This window comes from Delphinapterus leucas, chromosome 7 (assembly GCF_059928025.1).
Source record: "Delphinapterus leucas isolate spDelLeu-1000000601 "Yukka" chromosome 7, BTC_Dleu_Yukka2, whole genome shotgun sequence".
NCBI lineage: Eukaryota > Metazoa > Chordata > Mammalia > Artiodactyla > Monodontidae > Delphinapterus > Delphinapterus leucas.
The window spans coordinates 22,617,308-22,641,385 of record NC_143135.1 but is presented as its reverse complement, the minus strand read 5'-3'; the positions used below and the strand labels follow the sequence as shown (position 1 = coordinate 22,641,385).

Genomic DNA, 24,078 nt, shown 5'->3' with positions numbered 1-24,078 from the left:
GCCAGTGGAGTTTAAGTGACTTGTCCAAGGTCTCAGCTGTCATGTGGCAGAACTGGGGTAGAAACCCAGTGGAAATGTTCTCTACCCAAAACCCTTCTTACCTCTTAGCCCAAAGGCTCTAGGCCTCCTATTCTTATTATAAAAGAGGAGATGTTTAGAAAGAATTTTCTGCTTGAATTTTCTCGCAAAGCTGTTTCAACTAGATGCCTTCTTTCTATATTTATATTCCAGTTAGCATGTGGTCTTTTGCTCTCTTCACTCCCTAGTGTGTATCTCTGAAACAGCCAAGATGACATTTTCAGAATCATACACTGCAATATTTGATCAGTGAACTGGTGGAGTCCACTCCAGTAGTCATGTGGAGGTGAACTGCTGGAACAGGCAAAGGGCTTTTTTGCTCAAGCAAAAATAATGAATTTGCAGAGGCTTGGATTCCCAGGCCTGGATTTGGCTTGCTGGGCTGTTTGTCATCTGCATTTGGACCACAATGAAAGGCCTGTTTCTTTCCCTCCCAGACTTCTTAGAGAATCCAGGGATATACTGCTTTTTAAAAAGTCTGTTATTTTTATAAGGCTCTTTTTGCTTTCTTGCCCCCAACCATGAAGTCATCTTTGACTTTTAAAAGGAACCAGTTTGACTTTTTACAAAATGAACCAGGGGACTGACTACAGTAGCAATTTCAGATCCGTTATGCTCTGTAAAGTTTTTAGCCAGTGATGGCCGCAATGTGATATTCACTTTGGGGGTCGGGGATGTGCACGATGATTCAAATTATGTGAATTTTATAATTTGATGTTTTTTCTAATTTATACTTTAATTCCCACAACTTTAATATGAGTGGAATGCTACCTAGCTCGTAGCACATTTCTTATGAGAAATAGGGTTTTAAATTTTTTTAATTAAAGAAACGATACTGGGTACTTTTACTGATACGAGAAGCAAGTTCATACTGACCCCCTTGCATTTCTTCCATTACCACATTGTTCCCGCCTCCAGGCCTTTGCACATGCTGTTCCCTCTGCTTGGAACAGCCTTCTCTCCGCAATCCCACCAGCACCGAAGGTTCATCCATGGCATAGCTGTCTCGTTTGTATCCTCGTTCTTTGAGGTATGACAGAGTTGGTGGATTAATATTAGTGGAATGAATAACTAAATGAGCAAGGCCTCAGACTGCCTAAGCATCCATTGATTTGCACCTGAGCTATGTGTATGGCGTCTCTGCTGAGGCTAACTTTCCTTTGAGAAGGCTTTTCTGACATCAGCCTCCTCCCCAATTTGAGATTAGGTGTACTCTAGCTCCCCCATCAGAGCACTCATGGCACTGCATGCAGAGGCTCGTTTACCAGCCTGCGTCCTCCCTATCAGTCAGGGAGGGCTGTTGAATCACCACACAACTGAGTCAGGGCCTGACAGATAGTAGGATGCTCAGAAATATTTTGTTCTTCGCCAAGAAAGGGCAGTAAAAAAAATGTTGGCCCCTTGAACCCTATTTTGTACTGTGCACAGGTAAAGTGTAAATCCTTAAAAAGTGGACAGACCTGGTTAAGAGTTTTAGTTTTAAAAGGGTCTGATTGCTGGGACAGCAACCATTTGAATATGAGCCCACAGCTTTTTATGTAAAGCTGAGTTATTTTGTATCTTGCCCACGATCGGGGGAAGAACAGAGAAACTGTTGAAATAGGGAAGGAGCGTGGAGAGGCCTGTGGTTTTGTTGTGGGTATTCTTCTCATGGTAAGTACACCATCTGGGATGGGTTAGACTTGACTCGAGGGAATGATGGTCAGAGCAGGTCCCACACTGGCCCTGTAGCCAGAATTCTTGGAGTGGCAGCTGGTCTGTGCAGTTGCAACATCAGGAACAAAGGAATGATGAGGTCCCTTGCTCTCTGGGCATAGACATAGGTGGAATCTGCCCGAGAAGGGTGTTCACACTTTAATGTTCCTTGGAATTCACCGTGGGCTTTATAAAGATGTAGATTCCCCTAGAGGAGAGGCCCAGGTATCTGCATTTTACAAGCATCCCTGGGGATTCTGCTGTAGGTGGATCACTGGCCTGCCCTTCATGAAACAGTGCTTTACAAGACGGGAAATTCTGGAGAAATATTGGTAAGCGGGACGGTCCATGGAGCGAGAAACTGTCGTTTGTCAGGTCCCTTAGACAGAGGGGAGAGTGCAGTCTGGGAAAGTCAGCTCAAGGAGCAGCTCCCGGAAGGAGGGACACTTTGCATTAGCCCGTGATTATTGTACCCCAGGGAAACCAGCTCCAGCCAAGGCTGATGCTCTGCGCCCAGTGCCAACTTAGAAAGAGAAAAAAAGAGTCATGGTTTCCTTGACCGGATAGGAATGTCGCCTACTCTGTGAAGTAATGAAATACACATGTAAAAATGAAGAGAGACAGAGACAGATGGAGCATAATAGAGCACCAGCAGCAGTGAAGGACCAACGGAACACACACGCAGAGGAACCGGGGGGTGTTCTCGGCCTGCTTCTAGGAACGTCATCGCCAGCAGGGGAGAATCAGCCCTCCTCGGACCGTCCTGGGCTGGAGGCTTTTCCCGTAGTCATCTGTGGCCAGAAGACAGTACCACTTCCTCAGGAAGGAGGCACTTGATGATCAAAAAGATGCCAAAATAGGAAATATGCATATCCTTTGACCTAGCTGTTTTATCTTAAAGAGATTTTGTACAAGTGGGGAAAATAATGTATGCATCTGCACGTGCATTGTTTATTGAAAACATCCCAAATGTCCACCAGTGATGGGACTTACAGGTACATAAGATGCAGTAAAATTACCCTTAGCTATTAAAAGTGATGGTATGGGGCTTCCCTGGTGGCGCAGTGGTTGACAGTCCGCCTGCCGATGCAGGGGACACGGGTTCGTGCCCCGGTCCGGGAGGATCCCACATGCCGCGGAGCGGCTGCGCCCGTGAGCCATGGCCGCTGAGCCTGCGCGTCCGGAGCCTGTGCTCCGCAACGGGAGAGACCGCAACAGTGAGAGGCCCGCGTACCGCCAAAAAAAAAAAAAAAGTGATGGTATGGACCTGTAGTTATCGACATGAAAAGATGTCACGGTATATGGTTAAGTGACAAAAGCCGGTTTCAGAATAGCATAGTATTTTATTCAGGTGCATTTAAGCAAAACTGTATGCCCAGATTTCTATTTATTAATTCAGTTAGTAAGTATTGAGTAAACCTATGTACCAGGCACTTTTCAGGGCATTGGAGGTAGAGCAACAAACAAGATTATGGTCCTCTGCCACTTGGAAGTGAAGTGCTTGGAACCAGCAGCATCGTCATTGCCTGGGAGTGTGTTAGGAATGCAGAATCCCAGGCTCCATTCTAGACGTACTGCATTTTAACGTGGTCCTAGGGCTGTCCGTTCGCATGCTATAGTTTGCGGGACCGTGCTTCTGGAGCATGTTGACCAAAATGGCCCCAGTGGATTTCCCTGGGTGGCGGCAACGTGGGGTAATTTTTGCATTGCCTGTGTCCGTTTCTCATCGTTTGAAATTTTCACGGTGAGCTATGTCTTGAGTTTACAGAGCAAGGATGCTAATTTGGCAGAGTAGCCGGAGGCTCCTGCTTCTGGTTCTGTGGGCTGTCTCGGGCACATACTGGCAGGATCCTGGAGCAGGAATCAGAGGTGAGCAGGAGGTAGAGGTCATGACCGTGGCTCCTTTGGGCCATCCCAGAGGTCTGCAAGAGAGACCCTGAATCCCTGCGGCTGTGGCTGGAGCTGTTGCTGCAGCCTGAGAGATGCCACAGGTCTGATGAGCTGAGCTCCTGGCTGTTCTGGCTGAGCAGGGAGGCTCTGGTGTTCAGACTCTGTCCAGCTCTTTTGTGTCATCACTACGGGAGAGTCTGGACCAGCAGCTGTCGACGGCAGACCTGCGCTGCGGTATCTGTCATCCTCCAGGCCCAGTGGGCAACCCTGTGCCCTGCCTGAGCAGATTGGGAGGTACAGGCATGCTGCCTGGTGAAGAGCATTTCTGTCCAAGGCTTGGGAAGTTCTGGCCATGCAGACAGGGGGTCTGAGCCCTTTCCTTGGGGTCTCTCTTGAATCTGGTCCCTGATGAAGGGTTTGGCAGGATGTGACCCTATAGCGTCCCACCTAAAGCATAGGTGTAGTTGAAAGAGGGTAGACGCAGGGGCATGAGGACCGGATTACAGACCAGTCTGATCCTAAATTAACTAAGTGACTTTGGGCAAGTCCCAAATTACCTCCTCGGGCCTCAGTTTTTTCATCTGTGAGTCATGAGACTCAGTTATTGAGTGAAGCTGTGTGGCCTACCTGCTGGGCCCCAGATGTTATGCATAGGAAGATGGGGTCTTTGTTATGAGGGCATCACATCCTGGTGACACAGGGACATCTCTTGGTTCGCCTCTCATTCTGACATGACCCCCAAATGCTCTGAGGGCTTTGGCCTTCCTGCGTTTTTGTTTAGGGCGATAGTGAGTAGAGGTTATTGCAGATTTATGTCCTTGCTGGTTAAAAAAAAAAAAGTCGACAATTGTGTTAGTCCTTCCTCCACTCCCATCTAGTTTTAAAAAGTGTTTTATTTTACTGATCCGTGAAATCCAGAACTGTGGCATTCAGGCTCTAAAAGGAAGGGGAGGGCTCAGATCAGGAAATAAACCAACCCCCAGGAGAGCCCTGAGCCCTGTCTTGCTGCTGGTGAAAGCTGCTGCTTTGAAAAGTTCACGGAGCAGGTCCTTGAAGAGCGGTGGATTCAAGTGCTCAGTGGGATGGAGTCACCCTGCCTGCCTTTGTCAGGGAAGTTTTACACTCAGAGCTGGTCTTCTACTTCTGCCAGGGGCTGCTGAGTTTCATGCTGAAATCTCCCCTTCGTGGAAATCGCGGCGGGCTGGGAGCAATCCAGACTTTGTCCGGGAAGCCCACGGGGGCTCGTGCAGACAGGGAGCTGCTTGCCAGCGGTGGGCTTCTCTCTGAGCCTCTGCCAGGCGCCCAGCAGGCCGTCTGTGATCTGCCTCACCGTTGCCTGAGCAGGTGTGTGCTGGTGCAGATGTAAATCATAACAGGACAAGCTGCCTGACAGAGACGGCAGCTGAGCATCCCTGGCAAGGCAGGGAGTCTCGTTAGTGATTCCTGAAGAGGGTGCAGGGCCGAGGCCAAAGAGCTGGTCAATTGAATGGTAGCTAATGCATTTATAATTACCCTTATTCTCTTTTCTCTTTCTTTGTCTCATAAAGTCCAGTCCTTGGAGCTGGGCTGGGCCTTAGAAGTGTCGAAGGAGGCCGTAGAGTAGGTGAGTCAAGAAGTAAAGTTTGAGCCTTGACTCTGTTTTTCAGCTGTGTCAGGCGCCTTCACTTCTGGACCTGTTATCTTTTCTGTAAAATGGGTTTTTGTGAGGAGGAAATGAGATGATATCTGTAAAATAGAGCACAATGCTCGGCCCATACTAAGCATTCAGTAAGTGCTAGCTGTGATTACCCAGCCCCACTCTCTCCTTTTATGGGCTCATTTGTATATTCGGCAGTATTGATTAGGTACCGTGGTAGGCACTGTACAGTTGCAGCTCCTTCAAGAATGGTGAATGAAAGTATTCAGGTGAGTGTGTGTGCATCAAAGCTCTGCACAAAGCCAATGACATCTATCCTATGAAGGAAAAGAAAGAAACAGTAAGGGCTAGAGTGCCTGAGGGTAGGGAGCGAGGTTTCTACTGTAGCGAGTGCACTGCTTAAGAAGACCTCAATAAAGCAGAGGAGTGAGCCATGCTGACCTCTGGGAGAAAGACAGTCCAAGCAGAGGGAACCACAGGCTGCAAAGGTCCTGAGGCAGGACTGTGCCTGATGGGCTTGAGGAGGAGCTGGGAGGCCAGTGTTAGCCAGAGCACGGAGAGTAGGTAGGCATGAAATTAGAGGGGGTCCCCCGGAGTGGCACGATGCTGTGATGGCGGCTGTGAGCTTTTCTAAAGTGTTGGGAGGGCAGAGATGTTTTGAATGGAGGAGTGACGTGTTGAGTTTACAGGGAAACGCTCTCAGGTTAGACGTCAAAGCCTATAGGTAGCTTTTCTGCCCTGATCGCTGAAAGGGTGACGGGAGCAAGGATGCCCGATCCTCTGATTTGAGCATCCATCCCTGGATCTTACCTGTGACAGTTATTGCCATGGCGTCTGCTTACTGGGGACTTTCTATTTCCTACATCTCTTCTATGTTTATTAATTGGACTTCTTCTCCCTCATTTATGTATTTGTTCAACAATTATGGGTCCAACAGATCTCTGGGTTACAATCCAATACTATTGTCCGTTTTGTTGCTCAAATTGTTCTAGCTTTGGCCATTGGGAGCCCCTGCAGGTTGACTCCTATGTCCTTTGGACATGCCTCCATCGTATTTTAAGCACTTCTTCACTTTCTGGCAACACAAGACACTCCAGGTTCATCTTGTATTTTCCCCCAGGAATGAGCCACTTCTCCAGGGAGCCGTGGTTCTCTTTATTGGATCATAGAATTTAGAAACCAGGATCTAGGCGCTGGCTGTGCTTATTGCTATTGGGGTGTACTGCTTCTAGTCTTTCTTAGCAGATGGGCTAGGAAATATATGTACGTACACTAACCCACGCACACACACAGATCTATATTTCTATCGATCTATCCATCCACCCATCCGTCTATCCATCTATCTGTCTTTACAAACCTTGAGTTCATATTCATGCCTTCAATTCCAGTCCAAAGCCTCGGGGTTCATTTTCGTCTTCTCACTCTCTTTCTTTGTGATTTCTTCCTCTGATAGTGAGGAACCTTGCTCTTATTATCTGTAATATACGTACCTGTCTGTCCAACCCTAGTACTACACAAAAGGCAGTTTCAGAATTGCTGGTTCGTACCCCTGTGAGAAACAAATGTAACTAGAGTACTTGTGAACAGTTCTTTTTTTCTTTAGCCTTATAGAATCCAGGCAAAACAATGTTTACCAGAGTTACGTGGGCTACTTCTTTTCTTCCCCACCTCCTTCAGTGTGGTGCTGTTATTCACCTGTAATATAGTTATGTTCATTTGTTGCTGTTTATATCTCATTCTGAGCCCTGCCCCCAACACACACATGCACACACACGTGCACACGCCCATGGGTTTGATTTTAGTTGTTTACATTTTGGGTATGTGAGATATTATCGTGGTTCTAAGAGTCAGAGCTCTACAAATAGACTCAGAGAAGTGTGCACCCTTCTCATCCCTGCTACCTTGTTCCATTCCCATTTCCCTATTCTTTCCAACCTTTTCTCACCCACCCCCTGTAGGTAACCAGTCTCTTTGGTTTCTGGTTTATCCTTCCTATATTTCTTTTGCATAGATGAACCAGTACATGTATGTTTTCTTAGATCCCCTTCTTTTGCTATATGGAGGGGTAAAGTACTGTAGATACTCTTTTGCACTTTGTTTGTTTCGCTTAACAGTATGTCCTGGAGATCACTTCCTGTCAGTTCATGGAGATCTTCCATAATGAGCTTTTTAAACTTGGGTAATCAGAAAAAGAAATTTAGCAGCCCAAGGATCAATTTTAAAGTTCTGTAAGCCTAGTGATGTGATGATGATGATGATAAATAGCATAAGTTTTACCATTAATTGAGCATCTACTGTATGCCATGCTCTGTGCCAAGCATTTGATACAGATTATCACACTGAATCCTTCCCTGGGCCCTATGAGATAGATATTACCTCCAGTTTACCAATGAGGAAACTGAGGCTCAGTTGTATTTAGAAACTTGCCCAAGGTCATAAAGATTAGAGCCACAATTTGAACACAGGACACTCTCTCCCAAGTTTGTGCATGGTGAAGGGCACACCAGCACCATTAGAGTACTTTCAGGTTAAAACAAAGCCATGTGGGTTTTTAAAATCTAGCCACGTCCCAGGCTTAAAATCCCTGTTGAGAGTGTATCAGCTGTTCCCAAAGTTGGCATGTTATACTGATGACGAGAATATGAAGGTAATCTACTGCCTGTTCGTTCCAAAGAAATAGCCCCTTCCCTCTTGAGGACCATGGGTCCTGCCTCTAAGACAGGAGACAAAAGGGATGCTAGGTGGGGCCTGCTACCTGGGATACAGCAACAGATCCCATCACACCTTAGAATCACAAGCCAGAGCCGCCAGCACCATTAACAGGAAAGCACATTACCCCACAGGGCTGTTTGGTTAGCAGGACATCAATCAAGCTTGAGTTACAGCAGTTCTGTTAAAACTCTTTGTATAGCAGGAGTGGAAGAAGGGTTTCTTTGAGCAGGGTTCTGGCTTCTGTTGTGAGAAGTGACAGCCTCTGGCAGAGAGGCTGTACAGTTGAGCGTGGCTTCTGGACTCTGAGTACTGGGGGCCTCACCCCAGCACCATGTTTTCTAGCCGTGTAACCCTGGGCAAGTCACTTTACCTCTTCAGAGCGTTTCTGTGAAATGAGGAAAAGAAGCACACCCGTCTTTGTCAGGGGTTCCCAAGACCACCTTCAGTTCCAGTGATTTACTAGAAGGAATCGTAGAACTCAGCATACAGTCATACCCACAGCTATGATTGATTACAGTGAAAGGATACAAAGCAAAACCAACAGAGGGAAGAGGTGAAGGAGTGAAGTCAGAGGAAAACAAGTCCAGGCTTCCAGAGTCCTTGCCCAGTGCAGTCACACAGGAGGCCCTTCATTCCCCCAGCAGCAAATGTGACATAACGTGTGAAATGCTTTCTCCCAGGGAAGCTCATTAGAGGCTGAGTGCCCAGGGTTTTTACTGAGAGCTGATCATGCAGGCACCCTCTGCCCAACATGTACCCAAATCCCAAACTCTCAGAAGAAAGGCAGGTGTTCAGCATAAATGCATTGTTTGCATGGATAGTTTAGGCACAGTGAGCTGTCCTCAGGAGAGAATGATGCAAACCTTCCCGACATCCAATTTCCCAGATGCCAGCCAAGCAAGGGCCAACTTTGCAAGCAAGCCTTTCTAAGGATGGCAGCCTCAGGCCTCTTGAGCCCTGCTGGCGTGGAGGCTGGGTTTGGCCTATTTGGGACCTTGGTGGCAGTGGATGAGCCACTCCCTTCCTGGAGGATGACACATGTGGGCTTCTAGTCTGGCTGGGTATTGGAGGTGGGTGCTGGTGGTAAGAAACTTTGGGGACTTCAAGGTAGATGTAAAAGCCCCCAGTTGCACACTCTGAGTCAGCGGGATGGGTATGTGGTGGTCAGAAAACTTATCCTTCTGACGTCTCGTCGTTTGTCTCGTTTGTCCCCCTGCAGCCAAGGCTAAATCGAAATGCGGCCCGACCTTCTTCCCCTGTGCCAGCGGCATCCACTGCATCATTGGCCGCTTCCGGTGTAACGGGTTTGAGGATTGCCCCGACGGCAGCGACGAAGAGAACTGCAGTAAGTGCTGGGGCCTGTGTACCACGCTCCCCTGTTCATTCCCGCCGGTGGACCTTCCATCCTGGCCGCTCTCATCTGTGTGCTTCTTACCCCCACAGGCTTGGGCCTTTTCTCTCGTTACCTGGAATCTATTTGTTACCGCTTACTTCTTGTGTGATTGTGTAGATGCTCAGCTACCATTTATCAGGGCCTTTGCTAAGTACACTGGGCCTGGGGCATACTTTGTTTTCAGTTGTGATGATGGCTCTGCAAATGTAAGTGTGTTATCCCCATCAACACATAAGGGCTTGAAGTATGAGAGGCCAGTGGACTCATCCAGAGGCACACAGCTTATCAGCTGCAGAGCCAGTTCTGGGCTCATTCAGATGCTCATCTGACGGACCCTGCCACTCAGCACCCCACGTTTAGGTGCTTGCTTTCCTTCTCATTTTGAATTCTTTAAAAAAAGATGTTTATATATTAATTATATACATACTACAAGAATATGCTCTTGGAAGTTGCCATATGATCCAACAATCCCACTCCTGGGCATATATGCGGAGAAACCTCTAATTCGAAAAGACACATGCACCCCAGTGTTCATGGCAGCACTATTTACAATAGCCAGGACATGGAAGCAACCTAAATGTCCATTGACAGATGAATGAATAAAGAAGATGTGGCACGTATAAACAATGGACTGTTACTCAGCCATTAAAAAGAATGCAGTAATGCCATTCGCAGCAACATGGATGGACCTGGAGATTATCACACTAAGTGAAGTAAGTCAGACAGAGAAAGACAAATACCATATGATATCCCTTATTTGTAGAATCTAAAATATGACACAAGTGAACTTATTTACAAAACGGAAATGGACTCACAGACATAGAAAACCAATTTATGGTTACCAAAGGGAAAAAAGGGTGGAGGGAGGAGTAAATTAGGAGTATGGGATAAACAGATACAAACTACTATATATAAAAAAGATAAACAACAAGGTCCTAGTGGATAGCACAGGGAACTATATTCAATATCTTGTAATAAACCATAATGGAAAAGAATATGAAGAAGAAAATATGTGTGTGTATAACTGTGAATCACTTTGCTGTACATATGAAACTAACACAACATTGGAAATCAACTATACATCAATGTTTAAAAAAGAATATGCTCGAGCACTGCGAGTAGCATGAGGGGCGGAGCCTTGGGAGCTCCAGGATCATGAGTTGCAGCGGGGATAAGGGAGGATGGGGGCGTCGGCTGCTTCTGCTAGACGCTAAGGAATGCCGCTGGACCTGGATCCAAAACAGGCTCTTCATATCCACCAGGCACAGAGGACAACAACTGGCTGGAGGACTGAGTGGAGTGCAGAAGACCGGCCACTCTGTGCCTTTCGATTGGAGAATTTAACCCATTTACATGTAAGCCGTGTGGCTGACAGGGCCTTGGTTCTCCAGCCGGGTGTCAGGCCGGACCCTCTGAGGTGGGAGAGCCGAGTTCAGAACACTGGACCACCAGAGACTTCCTAGCCTCACGTAATATCAATTGGCGGGAGCTCTCCCAGAGATCTCCATCTCAACACTGAGACCCAGCTCCACTCAACGACCAGCAAGCTCCAGTGCTGGACACCCTATGCCAAACAACTAGCAAGACAGGAACACAGCCCCACCCATTAGCAGAGAGGCTGCCTAAAATCATAAGTTCACAGACACCCCAAAAACATACCACTGGACGCGGTCCTGCCCACCAGAAAAACAGGATCCAGCCTCATCCACCAGAACACAAGCAAGCACCAGTCCCCTCCACCCGGAAGGTTACACAACCCACTGAACCAACTGGGGGCAGACAACAAAAACGACAGGAACTACGAACCTGCAACCTGTGAAAAGGAGACCCCAAACACAGTAGGTTAAGCAAAATGAGAAGACAGAGAAATATGCAGCAGATGAAGGAGCAAAGTAAAAACATAAACAAACACCAGACCAAACAAATGAAGAGGAAATAGGCAGTCTACCTGAAAAAGGATTCAGAGTAATGAGAGTAAAGATGATCCAAAATCTTGGAAATAGAATGGAGAAAATGCAAGAAACGTTTAACAAGGACCTAGAAGAACTAAAGAGCAAACAAACAATGATGAGCAACACAATAAATGAAATTAAAAGTTCTCCAGAAGGAATCAATAGCAGAATAACTGAGGCAGAAGAACGGATAAGTGACCTGGAAGATAAAATAGTGGAAATAACTACTGCAGAGGAGAATAAAGAAAAAAGAATGAAAAGAATTGAGGACAGCCTCAGAGACCTCTGGGACAACATTAAATGCACCAACATTCGAATTATAGGGGTCCCAGAAGAAGAAGAGAAAAAGAAAGGACTGAGAAAATATTTGAAGGGATTATAGTTGAAAACTTCCAGAATATAGGAAAGGAAATAGTCAATCTAGTCCTGGAAGCACAGAGTCCCATACAGGATAAATCCAAGGAGAAACACACCAAGATACATATTACTCAAACTATCAAAAATTAAATACAAAGAAAAAAATATTAAAAGCAACAAGGGAAAAGCAACAAATAATATACAAGGGAATCCCCATAAGGTTAACAGCTGATCTTTCAGTAAAAACTCTGTAAACCAGAAAGGAGTGGCAGGACATATTGAAAGTGATGAAAGGGAAAAACCTACAATGAAGATTACCCAGCAAGGATCTCATTCAGATTCTATGGAGAAATTAAAACCTTTACAGACAAGCAAATCTAAGATAATTCAGTACCACCAAACCAGCTTTACAACAAATGCTAAAGGAACTTCTCTAGGCAGGAAACACAAGAGAAGGAAAAGACCTACAATAACAAACCCAAAGCAATTAAGAAAATGGTAATAGGAACATAAATATCAATAATTGCCTTATATGTAAATGGATTAAATGCTCCAACCAAAAGGCATAGACTGGCTGAATGGATACAAAAACAAGACCCGTATATATGCTGTCTACAAGAGACCCACTTCAGACCAAGGGACACATACAGACTGAAAGTGAGGGGATGGAAAAAGATACTCCATGCAGATGGAAAACAGAAGAAAGCTGGAGTAGCAATTCTCATATTAGACAAAATAGACTTTAAAATAAAGACGATTACAAGAGACAAAGAAGGACACTACTTAATGATCAAGGGATCGATCCAAGAAGAAGATATAACAACTGTAAATATTTATTCACCCAACATAGGAGCACCTCAATACATAAGGCAAATACTAACAGCCATAAAAGGGGAAATCGACAGTAACACATTCATAGTAGGGGACTTTAACACCCCACTTTCACCAATGGACAGATCATCCAAAATGAAAATAAATAAGGAAACACAAGCTTTAAATGACGCATTAAACAAGATGGACTTAATTGATATTTATAGGACATTCCATCCAAAAACAATAGAATACACTTTCTTCTCAAGTGCTCGTGGAACATTCTCCAGGATAGATCATATGTTGGGTCACAAATCAAGCCTTGGCAAATTTAAGAAAATTGAAATCATATCAAGTATCTTTTCTGACCACAACGCTATAAGACTAGATATCAATTACAGGAGAAAAACTGTAAAAAACACAAACACATGGAGGCTAAACAATACACTACTAAATAACCAAGAGATCACTGAAGAAATCAAAGAGGAAATCAAAAAATACCTAGAAACAAATGACAGTGAAAACACGATGACCCAAAGCCTATGGGATGCAGCATAAGCAGTTCTAAGAGGGAAGTTTATATCAATACAATCCTACCTCAAGAAACAAGAAACATCAATAAACAACCTAATCTTACACCTAAAGCAATTAGAGAAAGAAGAACAAAAAACCCCCCAAAGTGAGCAGAAGGAAAGAAATCATAAAGAACAGATCAGAAATAAATGGAAATGAAGGAAACAGTAGCAAAGATCAGTAAAACGAAAAGCTGATTCTTTGAGAAGATAAACAAAATTGATAAAACATTAGTCAGACTCATCAAGCAAAAGAGGGAGAATACTCAAATCAACAGAATTAGAAAAGAAACAGGAGAAGTAACAACTGACACTGCAGAAATACAAAGGATCATGAGAGATTACTACAAGCAACTATATGCCAATAAAATGGGCAACCTGGAAAAAATGGACAAATTCTTAGAAAAGCACAACCTTCCAAAACTGAACCAGGAAGAAATAGAAAATATAAACAGACCAATCACAAGCACTGAAATTGAGACTGTGATTAAAAATCTTCCAACAAACAAAAGCCCAGGACCAGATGGCTTCACAGGCGAATTCTATCAAACATTTAGAGAAGAGCTAACACCTGTCCTTCTCAAACTCTTCTAAAATATAGCAGAGGGATGAACACTCCCAAACTCATTCTACGAGGCCACCATCACCCTGATACCAAAACCAGACAAAGATGTCACAAAAAAACTACAGGCCAATATCACTGATGAACATAGATGCAAAAATCCTCAACAAAACACTAGCAAACAGAATCCAGGAGCGCATGAAAAGGATCGTACGTCTTGATCAAGTGGGGTTTATCCTAGGAATGCAAGGATTCTTTAATATATGCAAATCAATCAATGTGATATACCATATTAACAAATTGAATGATGAAAACCATATGGTAATCTCAACAGATGCAGGAAAAGCTTTTGACAAAATTCAACACCCATTTATGATAAAAACCCTCCAGAAAGTAGGCATAGAGGGACCTTACGTCAACATAATACAGGCCATATATGACAAACCCACAGCCAACATTGTTCTCAGTGGTGAAAAACTGAAACCGTTTCCACTAAGATCAGGAACAAGACAAGGTTGCCCAGTCTCATGGCTATTATTCAATTAGTTTTGGAAGTTTTAGCCCCAGCAATCAGAGAAGAAAAAGAAATAAAAGGAATCCAAATCGGAAAAGAAGAAGTAAAACTGTAACTGTTTGCAGTTGACATGATACTATACATAGAGCTTCCTAAAGATGCTACCAGAAAACTCCTAGAGCTAATCAATGAATTTGGTAAAGTAGCAGGATACAAAATTAATGCACAGAAATCTCTTGCATTCCTATACAGTAATGATGAAAAATCTGAAAGAGAAATTAAGGAAAGACTCCCATTTACCATTGCAACAAAAAGAATAAAATACCTAGAAATAAACCTACCTAAGGAGACAAAAGACCTGTATGCAGACAACTACAGGACACTGGTGAAAGAAATTAAAGATGATACAAACTGATGGAGAGATATACCATGTTCTTGAATTGGAAAAATCAACTTTGTGAAAATGACTCTACTACCCAAAGCAATCTACAGATTCAATGCAATCCCTATCAAACTACCAATAGCATTTTTCACAGAGCTAGAACAAAAAATGTCACAATTTGTATGGAAACAGAAAAGACCCTGAATAGCCAAAAGCAATCTTGAGAAGAAAAACGGACATGGAGGAATCAGGCTCCCTGACTTCAGACTATACTATAAACCTATAGTAATCAAGACAGTATGGTCCTGGCACAAAAACAGAAATACAGATCAATGGAACAGGATAGAAAGCCCAGAGATAAACCCACGCACATATGGTCACGTTATCTTTGATAAAGGAGGCAAGAATACCCATTGGAGAAAAGACAGCTTCTTCAATAAGTGTTGCTGGGAAAACTGGACAGCTATATGTAAAAGAATGAAATTAGAACACTCCCTAACACCATACACAAAAAATAAACTCAAAATGGATTAAAGACCTAAATGTAAGGTCAGACACTATAAAACTCTTAGAGGAAAGCATAGGCAGAACACTCTATGACATAAATCACAGCAAGATCCTTCTTGACCCACCTCCTAGAGAAATGAAAATAAAAACAAAAATAAACAAATGAGACCTAACTTAAAAAAAACTTAAAAGCTTTTGCACAGCAAAGGAAACCATAAACAAGACAAAAAGAGAACCGCCAGAATAGGAGAAAATATTTACAAACAAAGCAACTGACAAAGGATTCATCTCCAAAATATACAAGCAGCTCATGCAGCTCAATATGAAAAAAACAAACAACCCAATCCAAAAATGGACAGAAGACCTAAATAGACATTTCTCCAAAGAAGGTTTACAAATTGCCAACAAACACATGAAAAGATGCTCAACGTCACTAATCATTAGAGAAGTGCAAATCAAAACCACAATGAGGTATCACCTCACTCCAGTCAGAATGGCCATCATCAAAAGAATCTACAAACAATAAATGCTGAAGAGGGTGTGGAGAAAAGGGAACCCTCTCGCACTGTTGGTGGGAATGTAAATTGATACAGCCACTATGGAGAACAGTATGGAGGTTCCTTAAAAAACTAAAAATAGAACTACCAAACAACCCAGCAGTTCCACTACTGGGCATATACCCTGAGAAAACCATAATTCAAAAAGTCATTTACCATAATGTTCATTGCAGCTCTATTTACAATAGGCAGGATATGGAAGCAACCTAAGTGTCCATCGACAGATGAATGGATAAAGAAGTGGCACATATACACAATGGAATATTACTCAGCCATAAAAAGAAACGAAATTGAGTTATTTGTAGTGAGGTGGATGGACCTAGAGTTTGTCATACAGAGTGAAGTAAGTCAGAAAGAAAAAAAACAAATACCATATGCTAACACATATATACGGAATCTAAAAAAAAAAGGTTCTGAAGAACTTAGGGGCAGGACAGGAATAAAGGTGCAGATGTAGAGAATGGACTTGAGGACATGGGGTGGGGGGAAGCTGGGATGAAGTGAGAGAGTGGCATGGACATATATACACTACCAAATGTAAAATTGATAGCTAGTGGGAAGCAGCCACATAGCACAGGGAGATCAGCTCTGTGCTTTGTGACCACCTAGAAGGGTGGGATAGGGAGGTTGGGAGGGAGACGCAAGAAGGAGGGGATATGGGGATATATGTATATGTATAGCTGATTCACCTTGTTATACAGCAGAAGCTAACACAACATTGTAAAGCAACTATACTCCAATAAAGATGTTAAAAAGAAAAAAGAATATGCTCCTGGAAAAAAATCCAAGTAGTATAGAAAGCTAAAGTGTTCCTTGACTTGTGACCACCTGGTTCCTTTTACCCGGTATATAATATTCCATGGTATCAACACACAGACAGACAAGCAGACACACACACACCTCCTCTTGTTCTCTCTACCCCTCCTGCCTCTTAGCAGTCTTGGTGTTGAAGCTCACCTCACTACTCCTTGGCCTGGATATACTGGTGCCTTGCTTGGCAGCATCTCTGTGTCCAAATCCACACTCAGCAGTTTCAGTGAGCTTCAGGTGTCCCTTTCCCGCCTTTCACGCTGTTCCAGCTCCCCCAGCAGTTCGCTTTGTACCTGCTTCTGGTTCCTCTGGTCACTGCTTAGTTTATTCTTTTTCTTTTCCCCTTCAATGTTTAGACTGCTGGAGCCTTTCTAACTGTAGTTGGCTCTTGACAAACTTACACATTTACCTTCTGCACTTATATATTTTAATAACCCTTTTCTCTTCTGATTATTGTAAAGAACTTGCGAAATATAGAAAAGTATAAAGAGGAAAGCAAAAATGCCTAGAAGGCAATGCTGTTAATATGTGGGTTATTTTGTGATAGTCATCCCCCCTACCCTATCTGTCTACCTATCATCTATCTTCTCTAATATGTTTAATTGAGATGTCCTCTTTATTGTGACCATTTCCTCATGTTATTAAATTTTTTCGAAGCATAAGTTTTAATGACTTCAGGGATTGTTTTGATAAACTGATTTTCCCTTACCCTGTTGGTTCTATTTTAAGTCTTTGAGGAGGAGAGTGACTATCTCCTGTGTTCTTTTATGTCTTTCCAGGGAACAATCATTGCTGTACGGTCCCAAGAGGGACACAGGGAGTTTATAACTCTACTGTATGCATTCTCCTGTTGCCTTATTTCACCTTCTGGGTCTCAAATGGCAGAGATATGGCAGAGCTGCTAGATTGCTGAATGGTTAGTAAGTAGAGGGGCTGAACGCCAGCTTAGCGAGGAGGGTGCATATCACTAACAGGGTAGGGGCCTGACTGAGCAAAATGACTCTGGAGCTGGGGTCTGGCCTCAGATTTGTGTTCTGCCCTAGGGAAGCACCAGTTGGGCTTCTTACATAATCTCCTTGCACAGTGGTTTTCTCTAGAATGGGGGTACTGACAGCCTGCTTTCCAGGTTTGTTGTGAGGTTTAGATGAGATAATATCTGAAAAGTGCTAGTGTGGTACTAAGTACTGTCCATAGGGATCTTATCACGGAAGGGGGGAATTTTATATATATCATCATACATATGTACTAGAGAGTAATTCAATGGCAATAAAAGCAAGGGTGATGCATTACAGTATGTACATTCTAAATGATTGTGTCATCCTGTGTACTGTTTGCCATAATTAAGAACCCTGTATGATTAAATGTTTGGATATTGGTCTTTAATTGTCTAAATGCGTAAATTATATTCACTCTAAATTAAGCCAATGAGGATTAAGCCAGCATTTTCCTCTGGCATATCTGCCATTTGAAAAGAGTGGTTCTAACTCACTGTTCTGAAAACTGGTAAATAAAAGGAAAGAATCAAGCTTTTATCCTCTCTTTCATATATGAATTACACTTCTGAGTAATTAAATAGCTGACTTAGAAAAGTTTTTTTTTATTGAAGAATACCAGCTAATAGAAGAATGAGAGAATTAGAGTATGTCTATTTTATAACCCCTAATGAAGAAATGGATCATCAAATGGCTGCTAAAACCATTAGATGAAAAATTGAAAGGGAGCTTTATAATGTATGGATCAGGCAGAAAAGTCCCGAAACGGGCAGTCAATCTTCTCACAGATGACTTTGAATCAGTATTGCATCACTTCAAGTGGATTGTAGAAACCTTATCACTCTATGGATCTCTCTGTATTATAGTTGTCTTAAATAGTACATCTTCATGCTTTAAAAATCCCAAAAGATGGGCTTCCCTGGTGGCGCAGTGGTTGAGAGTCCGCCTGCCGATGCAGGGGACACGGGTTCGTGCCCCGGTCCGGGAAGATCCCACATGCCGGGGAGCGGCTGGGCCCGTGAGCCATGGCCGCTGAGCCATGGCCGCTGAGCCTGCGCGTCCGGAGCCTGTGCTCCGCAACGGGAGAGGCCACAACAGTGAGAGGCCTGCGTACCGCAAAAAAAAAAAAAAAAAAAAATCTTAAAAAAAAAAAAATCCCAAAAGACAATGTTTTAATGTTTGCTTTAACTTTTCAAGTTTGTTTAAAAGAACTCCAGAGGAGAAGATTCGTCTGCTATATTTACCCAGATATTTACCATTTTGGTTGCTCTTCCTTCGTTCCGGATGTTCCAGGTTTTTTTCTGGTATCATTTTCCTTCTGTCTGAAGAACTTCCTTTAGCAATTCTTTTAAAGCAGATCTGCTGGCAACAAATTCTCTTAATTTTCCTTCATCTGAGAGTGTCTTTATTTCACCTGCTTTCCTAAAGGATATGTTTACTGCATGTAGAATTCTGGGGTGGCAGTTCTTTTCTTTAAAGCACTTTAAAAATGTTGTGCCACTTCCCCTGGCTTCTCTTGTTTCCAGTGAGAAATTTGCAGTTATTTTAAACTATTTTCCCTTAGAGAATACACCACTTTTATCTGGCTGCTTTGAAGATTTGTTTTGTTTTTAGTTTTTACCACTTAGATGACAGTGTGCCTTGGATGACAATGTGTCTGGGTACGTGGATCTCTTTGTTTATCCTGTTTAGGGTTCTCTTTGAATCTGTAGGGTTTTGTCTTTTGCCGTACTTAGTACATTTTCAACTATTCTCTCTCTTTTTTTAAATTGAAATATAGTTGATTTACAATCAATCCTCTTTCTGTTTTTCTTGTGGGATTCTGATAACAATTTTAGGTCCCTGAAACTCTGTTCATTTTTTAATCAATCTTTTTTCTTTTTATTATCCAGATTGGATAATTTCTATTACTCTTTTGTCAGGTTTACTTTTTCCTCTGTCATCTCCAATCTACTTTCGAGCCCATACAACGTGACTCTTTTTTACTTTGGTTACTATATTTTTCAGTTCTGAAATTTCCTTTTGGTTCTTCTTTACATCTTGTGTTCCTTTGCTGAGACTTTCTATTTTCCATTTGTTTCGAGAGTGTTTGTGATTGCTTGTTAGTATTTGTATAATCGCTGCTTTAAAGTCTCTGTCACAAAATTCCAACATCTGCCTTATCTTGCTGTTGGTGTCTGTTGATTATCCTTTCCCATGAGAGTTGAGATTTTCCTGTTTTTTCATATGACAAGTAATTTTGGATTTTATTTTGATTATTTTGATTACTATGCATGACACTTTGGGTTTTGTTTAAATCCCACAGAGAAGGCTTGTATTTTTGTTTTAGTGGACAAATGACTCTGCGGGGTCAGGCCACAAGTTCCTAACAGCCCTCTGGAAGGGCAGTAAAGCCCTCAGTGGACTGTAGTCACAGTTGTTTTTAGACTGTTTTCGCAGTGCTGCTTGGACCTGTTCCGTGTCTGCACCTCCCAGTGGCCAGTCTGGGACCTGGACAGTGGTCTATGCGTTTAGTTCTTACCATCTTTATTCTGCTGATTAGGACCAGATCCATGCATGTGCATCTTGGGAATCAGCCTCGGAGTTCAAAAACAACTTTATGAAGTTGATTTCCCAAGTTCCTCCCTCTCCGTGATCTCTCTGATATTTGCCAGTTTCCTGGGAGTCTGAGAGGGGAAAAAGAAGGTAAACTTAGCACCATTTCAGTGCTAGTTCAAATTTTGGTCTTCTTCCACAGTTGGTCTGCTCCAATTTACTTTTCAGAATCTAAAAATAGCTGTTACATGTATTCTGTCCAGGTTTTCTTTAGCTGCATTCAGTAGGAGAGCCAGGGTGTGGTGTGATTGCTGCATCTGGCCTGGAATTGGATCCTCCCACAAGTCAGTTGGAGCATCACAAGAAAAGAGACAACCAGACATTTGCCTTCTGATACAACCCAAAAGGAACACACATCACCACTCTATGGTATTTCTGCCCCCAAACATCCAACCTGAATCTGATTGAGCCTCTTGGTCTGTCTTAGTCAATTCAGGCTGCTATAATAAAATACCATACACTGGGTGGCATACGCAACAGAAGCTTACTTCTCCCAGATCTGGAAGTCCAGGATCAGAGTACCAGCGTGGTCAGGCTGGTGGTGTGGACCCTCTCTCTGGTCATAACCTCACATGGCCTTCCTTGGTGTGTGCACACAGAGAGAGAAATCCTCCTCCTCATCTTCTAAGGGCGCTTATCCCATCATGAGAACATCACCCTCATGACCTCATCTAATCCTAAGCACCTCCCAAAGACCCCACCTCCTAATTCCATCCATTAGGGGTTAGTGTTTCCACATATGAATTTGGGGGGAACACGAACATGCAGTTCTTAACACTAACCACTAGTTTATAGGAAATTCAGGGACAGAGGGACATGTTAGTGACCCCGTGGGTAGATAAACGGCCAGATCCGGAATGTGGAATATTCTCCACCACTCAGTTTCAGCCACAAATAAATTCTAAGAAAAAAAATTAGAAGGGGGAGCCTACACATTCAAAGAGACCAAGAGACAAGCCAACCAAATGTAATATGTGGACCTTGTTTCAACCCTGATTCAAACAAACCAACTGTTCAAAAAATTGAGATAGTTGGGAAATCTTGAATTGTGTCTGTATATCTAATGATATTAAGGCATTATTATTAAGTTTAAGGATGGCATTCTGTTTATTATTTTTTAAAAATCCTTATCTTTGAGAAACATATACTGGAGTATATGAAAGTGAAATTACATGGTATCTAGGATGTGCTTCAAGCCTTTCGTCTGGGGTGGGGTCGGGGTGGGGGGTGGATAGTGGGTGAGGTAGGACTGAAACAGATGTGTCAGCGTATTGGTAATTCTTTTTCATTTTAGTTATGGGTTTATTGCTTAGACACTGGAAAATAAATTTTTTTCTTTCTTTTTTAATTGAAGTATAGTTGATTTACATTGTCGTGTTAGTTGCCACTGAGTAGCAAAGTGATTCATTATACATATGTACACGTTCTTTTTTTTTAAATATTCTCTTCCATTATGGTTTATCACAGGATATTGAACGTAATTCCCTGTGCTATACAGTTGGACCTTGTTGTTTATCCATTCCATATATAAAAGCTTATACATCTGCTAACCCCGACCTCCCACTCCATCCCTCCCCCAATGCCCTCCCCCTTGGCAACCACAGGTCTGGTCTCTATGTCCATAGTTTTGTTTCTGTTTCATAGGTTCATTTGTGTCATATTTTTAGATTCCACATATAAGTGATATCATATGGTATTTGTCTTTCTCTTTCTGACTCACTTCAGTTAGTATGATAATCTCTAGTTGCATCTGTGTTGCTGCAAATGACATTATTTCATTCTTTTTTTATGGCTGAGTAGTATTCCGTTGTATACATGTACCACATCTTCTTTATCCATTTATCTGTCGATGGACATTTATGTTGTTTCTATGTCTTGGCTATTGTGAATAGTGCTGCTATGAACATAGGAGTGCATGTATCTTTTTGAATTATAGTTTTGTCTGGATACATGCCCAGGAGTGGGGATGCTGGATCATATGGTAATTCTATCCTTAGTTTTCTGAGGAACCTCCACACTGTCTTGCACAGTGACTGTACCAACTTACATTCCCACCAACAGTGTAGGAGTGTTCCGCTTTCTCCACACCCTCTCCATCATTTGTTGTTTGTAGACTTTTTAATGATGGCCATTCTGACTGGTATGAGGTGGTACCTCCTTGTAGTTTTGATCTGCATTTCTCTAACAGCTAGCGATGTTCAGCATCTTTTCTTGTGCCTCTTGGCCATCTGTATGTCTTCTTTGGAGAAATAACTATTTAAGTCTTCTGCCCATTTTTGGATTGTAATGGTAATTATTAAAACCAGGTGATTGAAACACAGGGGTTCCCTATGCCAGTCTCTATTTTTGTATGTAACTGGAATTTTCCATAATAAAATGGTAAAAAGAAATAAAAGATAAAGGAGCAGTTTTGTTGGGTGATGTCTTGACTTCAGCAAATAATTGGAGAGTCATATTTTTAAAGAACTTTATTTCTGTGGATGTGTTTTCCACTGTTCGCATTCATTTTGCAGGAGGAAGGATAAGCAAGGACCAGTGTTTCCTTCTAGAGGATCACAGTGCTGAGATTTTGCCCTTTCACTTCCTTCCTTTCTCCTTTTTACTGGGTTTGGCCTCTTCCTCTTGCCTTGGGCTCAGACATCCTTGGCTAGCAGTGAAGCCCAGATGGGCTGTTAGCACAGCTCTCCCCCGGTCCTCCGTCAGGGAGGACAGGTACTCCTTCCAGGAACTGAGTTATGGCAGAGTGGTCTGGGTGACCACGGTGGAAAATTCTTTCAAGTGGGATCTTCTGCTGCTGTTTTCAGCATAGCTGTGCTCAGAAAACCTGCTGTGTACTGGACTGTTTTTCTCCCACTGCTGATGAATTCTTGCCTGTCCCCCTAAAGAGCTGAATTGCTCAGCCAGTGTGTCTATATTTTTTAATCACGGAGCCCCTTGGTGCTTGTGTATTTCTGTAGCTTTATTCATGTCAACCCAGATCAGATTCCACATGTCTTCTTCACCCCTCAGCAGATCCATGAGTGGAAGCCTCAGGGAGCTGTGCCTCACGTCGGAGGGGCTGGGTCAGCAGAGGGGCGGGAGGATGCTTGCACCCTATGCTTCCAAGCTCCATCAGCAAGGTCCCCTTAAAGCCTCCTGTACGACCTGCTTCCTTAGGGAGTTGTTCCTGGTCTGCCGAGCCTGGGCTGGTCATTCTGTGTGTTGGCACAGCATCTTGGGCCTCCTCCAAACAAATCAGAGGCCTGCCCTGAACACCCTGTAAAGATAACTCCTCTCCTCTCCAGTCTCCCACTCTGTCTCCTTCCCCTGATTCGCTCTTCTCCTCTGCACTTACCACCACTGTTTGTTTATTTTCTGCCTTCTCTGCTACACCATGATGGCCATGAGATGGTATTGTTGCATGGTTCACAGCTGTACTCCCAGTGCCAAGTGTATAGTCTGGCTCAGCCTTAGCACGGGATAAATGCATGTGGAATAAATTACACTTCTCATGCTTTATCTTCAGTGCACATTGACATGCCTGTCTCCCCACTAGAGTGTCAGCTCTTTAAGAACAGACTGGGTTGGGGGCTTCCCTGGTAGCGCAGTAGTTGAGAGTCCGCATGCCGATGCAGGGGACACAGATTCATGCCCTGGCCCGGGAAGATCCCACATGCCGCGGAGCGGCTGGGCCCGTGAGCCATGGCTGCTCAGCCTGCGCGTCTGGAGCCTGTGCTCCGCAATGGGAGAGGCCACAACAGTGAGAGGCCCACGTACCACAAAAAAAAAAAAAAAAAAAGAACAGACTGGGTTTTCCTTTATCCCCAGTGCCTGGTAGAGTGCTTCATTTATAGGCAAACTAAATACCTGTGGAATGAGTGGATCAAGCAGCTAATCAAACAGAGGGTTGAAGAAGAAGACAGACGGTCAGGATATATTCTCAACATGGGGATGTCTTGGCCTCTTCTTGGGTTTCAGATGTACACCCAGAGGGCACATTTAGGCTGCACATTGTTCATTCACCCCAGCTCCTACCTTCTTTCAGACTCTCATTCTCTTTCTACAGTTTCTGTGCCAGACACCCT

General features: G+C 43.4%; 1 protein-coding gene across 1 annotated transcript in view; it reads left to right on the top strand.

Moving 5' to 3' along the window:
- LDLRAD3 (low density lipoprotein receptor class A domain containing 3) overlaps positions 1-24,078 on the top strand; it is a 256,866-nt gene that overhangs the window by 109,666 nt on the left and 123,122 nt on the right. The window contains exon 3 of the mRNA XM_022583626.3: positions 9,231-9,356. Within this exon, the coding sequence (XP_022439334.1) occupies positions 9,231-9,356 (126 nt within the window). The remainder of the gene's footprint in view (positions 1-9,230; positions 9,357-24,078) is intronic.